The 13114-nt window shown below is 35.5% G+C and overlaps 1 protein-coding gene across 7 annotated transcripts in view; it reads right to left on the reverse strand.

Moving 5' to 3' along the window:
* The window catches only part of Akt3 (AKT serine/threonine kinase 3), a 252692-nt gene that overhangs the window by 85769 nt on the left and 153809 nt on the right, over positions 1 to 13114 (reverse strand). For all 7 annotated transcript variants that reach the window (XR_010043619.1, XR_010043618.1, XM_063237551.1 and 4 more), the window contains one exon: positions 10835 to 10966. Coding sequence is in view for 5 of the 7 variants with exons in the window: in XM_063237551.1 (XP_063093621.1) it covers positions 10835 to 10966 (132 nt within the window). In the remaining 2 variants the exon portion in view is untranslated. The remainder of the gene's footprint in view (positions 1 to 10834; positions 10967 to 13114) is intronic.

Genomic DNA, 13114 nt, shown 5'->3' on the forward strand with positions numbered 1-13114 from the left:
ATTTCAAACCAAAAATACACTAGAGAATGTATTTCCCCGGTTTTGTTTCTAAACCTCATTTTGACATCAAAAGTGAACTAGGAAAGATTTTCTTCAACATATGGAGAACAGGAAAGAAGTTTCATTTTTTTTTAGATGTTTCATATTTCAAAAGTAAAGGAAGACAGCAACTAGAAAACGAACAGCATCTCCACCCTGACCTTTGCTTCTGACAAGATCCTAAACAAAGCCCTTGCTGGATCAACTTAACACTGTAAATAAATCAAAAGTACATATTAGAAGGGAAGATGGGAAACATAAAACATCACAACACTGAATTTATTATCTTTACAAAAGCATGTGTCCTTAAACTTAGAAGACAAATGAGAAACAAAATGATCAAAGCTAACATCCTAAAATTATTCTAAGAGGGTAAGAAAATTATGTTTGAACCAAAGTGACATATAATTAACAATGCAGTATTTAAGCCAGAAGAGTCAAGACTAACCATAAAACCACTTGTTTTAACTTATTTGATGTCAGCTTAATTAATGGCTCAGACAATTTGAGAATCACTGACATCATTCTGTGATTCTGAAACTATAGTAAAATTTTAATATAACATAAATTAAAAGTAGAAATGATACAAGAATTTTATACACCGGCTAGCAAAGCAGTTAACATTCAGCAGATATGTAATAACTGTTGGCCTGCTTTGCATAGGAAAGCATTAACAGGTGTCACATCTGTGGGAGTTCATTCATTCATCTATGCACTATTTCAACAAATATGCAAAACGTATGTTTTAAGCATTGTTCTATACATTGTTCTATACTGAAGAAAGAGCACTGAACAAAACAAAGGTCCCGCCCTCATGGAGCTTTCATTTTATTTATGGTACCTGATGTGAACCAAAAAAAAAAAAAAAAAAAAGAAAGAAAGAAAAGCAAAGCAGCGGATATTATGGTTAATTAGCATCATATAGTGAGATGAAATACATAATTGTGCTTAATGAAAGTGGCTATTCTGTGATACACAGGACCAAATCCATTCATCAAAAAAACAAAACCCATGACATGCACTTATTAAGTGCTAAGGGCAGTGAAGGTATAAAGCGGTTTAATAAAAAATGATGAGATTTGTTCATGGAGTTTAAAGACTAATAGTAAAGACAAAGAGGTTGTAAATCACTAGCTTCATAAATCATAAATTCTGGTAAGTACAATAAGGAAAAATAGGAGCCACACACCGCTTAAGTGCAGAGACGGAAAACCAACGCCACTAGAAAAGTGCAGCTAGGGAACGTGACAGTGTGAGAGGAAGCGGGACTGAGCAGACATAGTGTCATCCGTGTCCCATGAAGTTCACTCGTGCTCCTTCTGATAAAGACAGCAAAAACAGAAGACCACAACTGGGAGAACTATTACAGTACTCCAAAAAGAAATGAGATGACTTGGACTACCATGTTAGGAGCAAGAACTGGGAACAGGAATAATTTTAAGCTATAAGCTACTTTTGAGACTTAAAATCAACAGAAATATTCTGAAACTTATATACCTCCAATGTGAGTGAATCAACACAAACGTGTCTTTATGAGCAGTGAGGAGGAGACGCACAGGGGAAATACTACTGGTTTGGGAGGCGAAGCAAGTAATGAAACTCATTTAGAACTACATAGGTTCAGTGCTTTAGAAAACATTTCCAGAGTATTTGATCCTATTTTGTTAAAACTGACCCATCACATATGATAGTTATATTTCAAAATCACTTAGTAAGTTTCATGAAAGAAAACTATTTTTTTCCTAAATTCTATAATCTGTGTAACCACATGGAAGAAGCCAAGTAAAGGCGCATGGAGACAAAAGCTACAACAATAGTTCTTTGTTGCAGGAATGGAATTGGAATGAATGCAGTGTACACATCATATGCATATATATATGCATTTTCTAACATATCTTACATCTGATTAGAAGTTTTCCCGTTAATGCAAATTTAATGGGTTGCATTTCACATACTAATTAGTTTCTGCTATGAAGATAAGGTATGCACAAGCTAAAAAGTAAACACAGATGCCAATAATTTTTAATTACAGTTAAAAGCAACATGTCAAAACAAGAAGATAAAAATAACAGTCATAAAACTTAGTAACTAAAACAACGTGACATTTTAAAAAAATTCATTACTAATCTTAATTATAAATCAAGAGTCTTATAAATGGCTGGATATACAATAAAAGTTGCTTTTGAAATATAGGCTTTCATATATTCATTCATAGTGAAATATTAAATAATGAATTTCTACAACTAATTTCTTTCACAGATTTATGGAATGAGATTTTGTTTCTTCAGGACGTGAGGCAGAAGAATAAAATAGTCCTTTCTCCTATTTACCCAATCCTCTCGAATTTATTACTCATCTTCTACATCTGTTTATGATACTACAAAGTAACATTACTGAAATGAAAACCAGATCATTTAATTATACTGCTTAAAATTTTTCAGTGTTTCCTGTGTCATTCATTCAGAGCAATAACCATTATCTTTGTAATACAGTCTCTACAAGTACTTAAAATAATCCTGTGCAATTTTCTCTACACCAGTTAAGGTAGACACACAATTCACTATTCAAAAAAACATGCAAAGCATGCTCCTTCCTCAGCATCTTTCAATTACCATTGCCCCTATTCAGAACACTCTTTCTCCATTATGTCTCAAAAGGCTGCTTCCTTGTCCCCTTTGAGTGCTTACTGAAATTTCCCCTTCCAGGGAGCAGTCCATCATCACTTTATTTAAAACTGCAAAAGTGGCAGTCATGGTGGCACATGCCTGTAATCCCAAGCACTGTACTCTAACAAACTAAGGTAGGAGGATCACAAGTTTGGGCCCAGCCTGGACAACTTAGTAACTTACTGAGACCTTGTGTCAAAGTAAAAAATAAAAAGAGCTGGGGATCAAAGATAACAGATTCTGGCTAGGGTTCACTAGTAAACCAAGGAGAAAGAGATGATAATGATTGGTCCAAAACATGGGTTGATACTGTATTTTAACAGATATGTGTAAAGGAAAGGGTTAAGTCAGCAAGACTGAGTTGCTCAAGCCTTTCTTATTGTTCCCCAACAAGGCCAATCTTTTTTTTTTTTTTTAAACTTTTTATTGGTACCAGGGATCGAACTCACAATCGCCTACTTGCAAGGCAGGTGCTTATGCCGCTGAGCTAAATCCCCAGCCCCAACAAGGCCAATCTTTACAACTGGCATTTGGTCAGCTCTGAGCTCTTATACTCTGTGCTTTAGTCTGTTTTGTATTGCTGTAATAAAAACCAAAACCTAAAGCTGGATAGTATGCATATTAAAAAGATGTTTATGTGACTACGTATTCTGGTGGCTGGAAGATCCAAAGAGTATGGTACCAGAACCCTGGTAAGAGCCCCACTATTCGCATTACAACATGGTAGATATATAGGTCAATATGGAAAGGGCATGCATATAAAGCGAAAGCCTAAGGTCAAGAAAACCAAACTCAAAAACAATATATTCTCACAGAAAATAACCCAGTCCTGTGATATATGACACCAACTTGCAAGACAGCAGTAATCCATTCATGAGGATCTGGTTACCTTCACTAGTCTCTGCTTCATACAAGCTCTGCCACCTCAAAACTGGCACACTAGGGACCAAGCTTCCAGCTCATGAACTGTATTCTATCTGATACTAGTATTTTTGTACAGCAGAGGACTATATGGAATCAGTTCGACCAAATAGTTTATGCTAACCATGGAATGAATGATGAAGGCCATGTGCCCAGTCTAACTTTAGGAGCTGGAATCTGAACAGCTCAGGGCGGCACGCAGGTGCAGCTTGCCCAGGTGTCTGACCTCCAATAAAAACCCATATTAAGCTGCTTTGGTTGACAACACATGAGAAGCAACGTGACACAGAGTTGTTAGAAGAATTAAATGCTTCCATGTAATCCACCTGGAATGCTGAGAAGTTTGCACTGTGGTTTCTCCCGGGCATTGCCCCATAAGCTTTCCATTCCCTGACATTAATCAGTATTGTGTCACCAGAAAAAACCATAATCAAAAGAACACACCTACATTTCTGGGTCTTGTGAGTCCTGAAACATTGGGCCTAGCGAGTGTTCTTAGGGGACCCTGACACTGCTGGTATCAAAAGTAGGGTTTGTCAGAGTAGCCTTTTTTTTGTTTGTTTTGAAAAGTATCTCTTTTTTGCAATTTCTTTTTCAGGTAAATATCTCTCCTTGTCTCTCCTATCACAGGAGAAGGGTCCTGCACATTACAACAGGCCAAAGAAGTTTTTAGGAAAGACAGTATTTTTAAATGACCTATCATAATTTTTTGATGTTCTTGAGAACATTGCAAAGTGGGAAAAAGACAGGAAGGAGGAATGGTACTTTAAACAACGAGGCGACATTAACCTTATTTAGGTTGGTAGTGTATTTTCTATGTTTTTCCTCCAAACAGGTATGAAAGTGGTTCAAGTGTTCCACATGGACACTTTTCTGTGTCTTTTGTTTATGTTGAAAACTCCCAGCCAATGTTTGCCTAACCACTCTGGGCAGCCACAAACAAGGGACAAGTATCTCCCAGAAATACTGAATAGGCAATTGAACCTCAATTTTTGGTTCTTTAAAACATGACCAAAACAATGTTTAGAAGAAGGAAGGATGACAGGACAGGTGGTGATAAACCTCTGATGCCTAAATGAGTATAAAGTCAGCCAAGGATGAGAACACTGGTACACTAAAAATCAAATTTGAAAATGATAGCACCAAATCTCAAGGCATTGGATCACTAGATACATGAACAGTACAAAATAAAGAGAAGCCAGTATGGTACACAATCCACTGGCAATTTTTATACCTTTAGTAACTAAATGAAAGTAATTAAGAGTAAGGAGGGTACACAAACACTAGTGTTGAAAAAGCTCAAATCTCATACCATCAGAGCTAGGGCATCTAGTCCATGGGCTACTACCAAAGAGAAAATTCAAGTACTGTACCATTTCTATGGCTTCTGTTCTCAAGAAAGTATTCCAGGTACAGAGTGCTAAAACAAAACAAAAAAACCCCAATGAAACCAGAGGGTGATAGGAAAGAGTTACCCCAATTTGTGGATTGGTATCATCAGGTTCTGAAAACAAGTTTTACTAAAATGAGTGACTAATTTAGGGGTAATATCTTTGGTTTTGGAATCCTGCAGCTGCTTGGGCTGATACAGGACCCAGAGCTTACAAATGAATAATCACAGATGAATATATATGATCTAAACATACACATTGTTCTCAAAAGGACATCTAGTACAGTGGACTGACCAAAACCACATAAAGTTTGTTTACCCTGAAAAGAGTTGTTGTCTTCCCTCCTCTCCTTTAAATGTCAAGTGGGGGCTGGGGATTTAGCTCAGCGGCATAAGCGCCTGCCTTGCAAGAGCACAGTCATGAGTTAGATCCCTGGTACCGATTTAAAAAAAAAAAAAAATGTCAAGTGACATCTCCAGATGAAGTGGCTGATGCAGTGCCATGAAAGCCACGCAATAGATGATCACATACCCCTTAGTCATGCCATGGTCAATACCTTGACTAAAAGGGAACTCTTCTGCACAAGCACCTGATATAACCTAACTGCAACAAACCCAAGCAACAATTAAGAAGTTGTATCAGACATTTTTAGCTTCTTCGAGGGCTCATACAGATGCCAAGAAAATGGGGGTGAATGACTCAGGGAAGAGGGAAAGGCTTAAGGGACAATCAAACCAGTTATTCCCAGGATGGTGAAGTTTCAAATTGTCACCAAGGAAAGGAATGAATAAAGTGAACACAGATGGAGCTGACACAAAGGACTTAATGCAGCACTATCAGTAACTGGGAGGAGTGATCAGAACCCTACTTGGTTCCCCAACATTAATACTTCTAAACAAACACACTAATCGTACCTTAATTTAAAGAAATATAAAAAACTGGGATGTAAAAATGATAACAATGAATTTCACTTCTGAGGCAAATTAATCAGGATTAAATTCACGGAGAACCAGGCTAGGCTTAGACCAACCCCAGGCTAGGGACTGAAGTCCATATGCACATATATGGGCAAAGTAGGGTTAAAGAAGACACCTTCTAGGGGGTTCCTGACATAAGAGTCCAATGCAATGCGATTGCAAAACCTGTGGTGAGGTCCTAACAGGGGCTACAGTCAGACTTGGAGGGTCTGCAGATGAAATTAGGGACAGGATTAAAGTAAAATCTGGATGAAAGTGAGAGTGTTTGAAGAGACTACATCCACTTTGCCTGAACATGTTACTGGGAAGGATGTCATGCCTGACTAGGGATCACATCAGCTGCTGTACTACAGAAGGACACTGGTTGCTTTCCCCATAGCATCACCTATAGCCTCCACAATGCTTAGTATGGTCCCAACAGTGCCAAAAAACAATGAACTAAAAGAGACTGACACTCATGTTTGATCGTGATGATTTTTTTTTTACTGGTTCCAATTTCAGAGGAAACAAAACAAACCTAATATGTCTTTGAGTGAGAATGATCCTAATTTTTATCTAATATACTATCTTATTATATGTATTCACCATCTTTCTATCATAATTTGTTTAGAAGGAATTTTAACTTGACACAAGTTTCTGAATACAAAAGTGTACTATACTGATCTTATGACATCAGAAACTTACAAAGACTGACTTACATGCAGTAGTGACACATAATTCTGGAGAACAGAGGATAAATACATCAAATATCCAAGGGTCCACCCAAACTATAGAATTCTGATTAATAAATTCACCAGGAGCTATGTATGGTATTTAATAGGGAATTAAAAACTAACTGCTCATATTTCTTCCCCATGGAAGTACAAAAGAACCATACTTGCTCAGGATTTGGGGGTTCTGGACAACACAAATTTCAACAGTGGGATTAGTGCTACGTATGAGCCATAAAAAAAACACTTATAATCTGAATATATTTGAATGGAAGGCTGAACAGCAGGCTATATTAGAATTTCAGTGGCACATCAGTATCTTTGTAGGGCCTGTGGTCCATGCTTACAGGTAATTTTTAGAAATAAAATATCACTCGAGCAATTCAAAAACAACTAAGGAGATGAAAAAGAATAGCAAACTGAAAGATAAAACAACTAAGGAACAGACCCTAAGTGATGGTGCCTGGGAGCAGCCTCAAGTGGACCAACACATGCACTGTGGAAGTGCCAGAAGTTAAGAGAAACAATGGTTGAAATCTTACAAATTTGATAAAAGACACAAATATCAATATCCAAGATACTCAATAAACACTAAGCAGGATACAGATAACCCACAGTGAGACTTACACCACTCAAAAACAGGGACCCTTGAAAGAAACAAGAAAGAAGTAACTCATACAGGGATCCTTAATAACAAAAGTAGGCTGATACAGTCCAAGTGCTGAGGAAAAACAAAAATCGACCAAGAATCTGGTACCTGGCAAAGGATCTGTTCAAAACGAGGAGGACTAGGGGAAGATCCTAGTGCTCAATGGTGGGCAACTGCCTAGTGTACACAAGGCTCAGTGTTCCAAGCCTAGCACAACATGCACGCGCGCGCGCGCGCACACACACACACACACACACACACACACAGAGGCACACACACGCACAGAGGCACACACACAGATCATATTCTCAGGGAATAGAAGCTCAGAAATGCACTTACGACTAAGAGCTGCACTGTACAAAATACTAAAGAGAGGCCCTTCAGATTAAAACAAAAGGATATTAAACTAAATTGAATTTGTATTAAGATCTCTAGAAAACATAAATGTGTGGCAAGTACAGAAGTTCTTATCGTAACCTTGGATTTTAATGTCACCTTTTTTTATACATAACTTAAGAGACTAATATACTTAAGAATTACTAGTTTCTGTTTTTAGATACATAATCACAAAAGATATAATTTTAACACTTTAATAAATGAAAGTTATTAAACGAAAAAGAACAGAGCTGTGGGGAAACAGTTTCTATGTTTCTTGTCTTTAGTTACACAAGCTCAATGTCTGGTATTTTTTCAACATGTTTACTTTTCCAGTCATTTCCACTTTGGGAAAAAGCCAATAATTGCAGTGTCAGGTCTGGTGGATAAAGCAGGTAAGAACACACAGCAGTGTGTTGCAGCCTACCTATCTTTTGGGTGGCACATGGCAGTAGCATTTACCACATTTTTTATCACACTCATGAAAGCTGACTGCTTCAGAATATTCAGCAGGGGCTTAATGGCAGAGTTTCTTTCACTGTAATTTTTTAAAAAACTTTTAAGAATTCACTATATTTTGTGATCTTCCCTTGTATAAATGCTATCATGAAAAAGAACAAAGATCAGCAGGGACAGTAGTAAGTGTTTGTAATCCCAGCACTCTGGGAATCTGAGGGAAGAGAATCTTAAGTTCAACACCAGCCTGGGCAATTTAGTGACTTACTGAGATGCTGTCTCACAAAAAGGGAGGGCTGGTGAGGCACTAGATGTAGCTCAGTGCGAAAAACTTGTGTTCAATCCTTGTAACACCAAAAAGCAAAAAAAGGTCTCGAATCAACATCCTAACCTTATAATCTCAGGAACTAGTAACAAAAAAAGTAACACCAAAGAAAGCACAAGTTAAAAATAAATATGAGGACAGGAAACTAATTTTAAAAAAAGAACAAATGAAAAGTTGACTCTTTTTCAGCTAAATTAAGGATAAACATATAAGGAATGAAGAAAATTGAAAATCATCATTAGAATGCCAAAGTCATAACCACTGAAATGAGATTCACTGGTAGATATTAAAGTTAGTAAAACATTTTAAAGGAAATGGGACATTCAGTCTCACAGTATTGCCCTTAAGATATATTTATTAATTACGAAGGGAAAAATCCTAAAATACAGTATTTTAATCAGGGGATAAAAGTTAAATTCAGCAGTAAGAGAACATACCAACATCATTTTCTCCCTGATACGTTGCTCTGAGAAGAACACATTAGGATTTAAATCTCAGCTCTCAACACATTCCAAAATTTCATAGTGGTTGATCATTTTGTTATGAATAAGTGTACTTTCTTTTAAGAAACTGGTAAATGATTTGTTGGGGAAAACAGGAAGGAGGAGCTAATCAATCAGGTTAGGGTTTATCATTCATGAAATATACCCAAATATGTAGAGATACTAAAAAAAAAAAAAAGTACAAGTAATTAATGAATCATATAGTGTTCTGACAGGATCTTCTCAAGTCTGATATAAGTTGGATCACAGGAGCCCAAGTGAGTCCAAAGTATAAAAGGAAAACAAAATTGAACTATCTTTACTGATGTTTGATTTATACTTGGCAGTGTCAGTAATAATAGCAAATACTTGTACTTTCGTTTTTGTACTATTCTAATCTTAAATTTATTCCATATATAATTTTGAAGGCTTAATTATGATGGCAAAAACTATTACATTTATAAATATAAACCAAACAGGAACAAGAATCATTAAGTGTTAATATCCCCATTTTGTGGTTAAAGAGTATAAAAAGTTAAGTAATTTGAGATTGTTTCATATAAATGACAGAGCCTACTACACTGTACCACCTTCCAGAAAAAAATATTGGTTTAATTAATAATAAGTGCAGTGTATATGCTAAACACTTTACTTATCCTAATTTTCATAATATTCCCATCTAATGGGTTTCATCCTGCCAGTTTTACAAATGAGAAAACTAAGGCTCTGAGGGGCTGGCTGACACAGTAGGACATTCAGGATGCCCAGCCTCTGTCTGTTAACTATCACAAGTGTCTCTTAGCCTCAGTCACTGCAGTGAGCAAAAATGCCCTTCAATGTATCCAAATACCACCTAGGGAATAGGGAATACTCCATAAAAAAACTGGCTTTTAAAGGTTATTAGGTAAGGTATAAATGCAGGCCTCTGCAGCTACAAAACAAAATATTCTTTCTAATAGGAGATGCAGACTTGAGGAACTAAGATTGATGCATCATAGCTAGGAAATACGCCATGATGGGGGAATGTAGTTTCATGAAATATATGATGCAATACACTCCAAAAGAAGAAACAATAGTTTAAAGTAGCTGAAAGTTAAAGTAGTCTATAAAACATACCATAATATTGTGTGTTATTTGTTGATTAAGACGGAAAGCAAACACCAATTAAGTAAAGTATATCAAATATTCCTGAGGGAACTAGTATTCAATGTAGAACACTGAGTAAAAAATTACTGTATCAATGTGTTAAATATTTGTAAAGCTCTAACATGAAAAAAAGCTCTCCATGATGAATATAATCATCATGTACCATGAACATGTACCAATAAAAATTAAAATTAAGAAAAGTAAGGTGAAGAGGTGAGGAATTAAGATGCAAAAAATTTTAAAGACTATTGTTTCTTTTAGCTTCATTGTCATATTTTCAAATCTATTTAAGATCCATTCCTACTCAATGTTACATCAACTCTGTAAACTAAGAGTACAAAATCATTTATGCTATTATAATCAATCTTTTAGTAAGAATTCAGAACACTGGAAGAAATATTAAAAAACAATACTAGTAAATAGCACACATCACAAATATATAGTAAAAACAATCTCCTAAGCACATAAAATATTTCTATTTCACTAGAATAAAATAGCTTCGGTATAATTTATGCATACCAAAAATGTTTGAAAAATCTTGTTATCAATATTGATAGGTATATATTGCTATAGCAGTAGCCTACCAAATATTCTGAATGTGTAATGGAATTTTTACATCTTATCACTGCATGAGTGATTATAATACATGTGCTCACTGCAAACAAAAATTTAGCCATCAACTCCTATAATCACTTACCTTAGCAATAATGACTTCTTTCTTCAGAATCTTCATAGCATAGTACTTTCCACTTGCTTTCTCTCGAACCAAAATGACTTTCCCAAAAGTGCCTTTACCTAGTAGTTTCAAATAGTCAAAATCATTCATTGTCTGGAAAACACAAATCAAAAGATCTAATATGAATGAAATGTTTGATATAATTTATTGGTAGCATCTATATATCTACTTGCAATGTCCACTCAAAAAATAAATTTTGTAATTCTATGTATCCCTGAAAAATAATCAGAATGACATCAGTTGTCATCAGCAACCAAGGATGCTAAGAATAATTTCAACAGTTTCTAACAATGAAGAAAACTATTTTGAACCTAGAATTTATTCCACAGTTAGTCAAATTATCAGTCAAGTGAAAGATCAGAGGAAAACTCATTTTCACCTATTTCTAAAGAATGCCTCAAACCTCAGAACACTGTCTACTAATCAAAAGTGTCCCACACACATTTCCAAATATGTCTAAGGGAACTATTCTTCGAACAAGCCTCTTTATTTCTTCTAGTCCTGGGGAGTGAACCTAAGACCTTACACATATTATGCAAAACTTTTTTTTTTTTTTGGGGGGGGGAGATAGGGTCTTGCTAAGTTACCAAGGCTGGCCTCAAACTTGCAATCTTCCTGCATTAACAACCTTAGTGGCTAGGATTATAGGCATGCACCATCATACCTAGTCAAAGGAGCTATTTAAGAATGTATTCCAGCAGAGTAACAGTGCAATCCAAAAAGAAAACGATATAAAAAATGTTGAGCACAACCTTGGAGCTCAGTTAAAAAATCTAAGGAAGACAGTGGCTGTAACTTCTGAAAAAGCAACCAGTGCGGTTCAGCAGGGGAAGGGAAATAACCTAAGAAGAATGTCTTTTAACGAATCTGCCTATTTTAAGTTTCATTTTCCATTCCTATTTCTAAGTTGAGTGATTTCCAAGATTTTTCCAAGTAGATTACTACTTGTTCTCCACCTTGCCTCTGTGTGGACTTCTGTTCTGTTCTACAAACTTCCAAATTTCACAATCTGTTTGCTTATATATAGTACCTCCTTCCTTCATCCAGCTTTCAAACTGAGGATCTGTCTCCTTTTAAAATTCTCTATTACTTCAATAGACTCTTCATTAAAGGGAACCTAACTGTGTATGCTCAGTTTGTTTTTTTAAATGTAAAATCAGTTTAGATATTTATGAATACCACAGCCAAAAGTCAGCAACATTCTCCGGATATTTGGGGAAGGCTTTTGTGGATATCTCAGGGAGGCCCATGTGTCAGCAGAAGGTAGCCATCAGAGATCTATGCACAGAACTCCTCACAAACGACAAAATCACGAGAAATAACACTCTTGTTGTCCTAAGACACTGAACTCAGGATAATGTGTTCCACGGCAATGAACAGATTAGAGACAGTGTTCTCATAACCAAGTTATAATATATCATTGTATTGCTGAAAATATCTTTTAGGTAATACCTTTTTCCTTCTTTACTTACAAGTACTAGGAAATAAGACTCACTATATCTTATTACTAAATATCACAAAAAATAAAACTGAATCCTTGTGTATAATTTTTAAAGTTCTTTATGACATTTTCAGGTGAAAAGCAATATATAAATATATTACTATATCCCTAAGGATTGTAATTCTAAGGGACAATGAAGTCAAAAAAATATGACAGCTTTAACTCTTTATTTTTAAGGTTTCTTATCAGTTTGTCAGCCTTTAAAAAAGAAATTTTAAAAAAGGAAATTAATCTTGAAGTGCATCCAATAAAAAAGCATCCTATATAATCAGAAAGAGATTGCACATCTATTTTGACAAAATTTCAGAAAATTAAAACGTTATCTTTTATACCAAATACTAATGTTTGCAACAGTATACACATTAATTATCTAGTCTATAAATGAAATACAAGCTATTATAAAATGTTTTTCTTTTATTTGATTTCAGAGGGAAAAGATATAAGACTGTAATAAAAAATGGGTACATGGATATCCTTTAGAGAAATTAATTTTCCGAAATCAATCCTAAGAATTTAGTAGGGAAATACTCTACACTGTTACACTGCTTCTCTTGCCTATTCATGTGGCTGCTGTAGTCTAAGAGATGTATATGCAGCAAGTATTTAATATATTCAAATCACACACATCCAGAACTTAAGGAAAGAAACTGTGAGTCTACAAATTAGATTTAACAAACAAAAACATCAAGGCCAGCCTGGGTACAAAGTGAGTTGAAGGCCAGCCAAACTGCATAGTGTGA

The sequence above is a fragment of the Cavia porcellus genome, unplaced genomic scaffold (genome assembly GCF_034190915.1).
Source record: "Cavia porcellus strain 051 isolate PalLab524CR breed Dunkin Hartley unplaced genomic scaffold, mCavPor4.1 scaffold_26, whole genome shotgun sequence".
NCBI classification, from domain to species: Eukaryota; Metazoa; Chordata; class Mammalia; order Rodentia; family Caviidae; genus Cavia; species Cavia porcellus.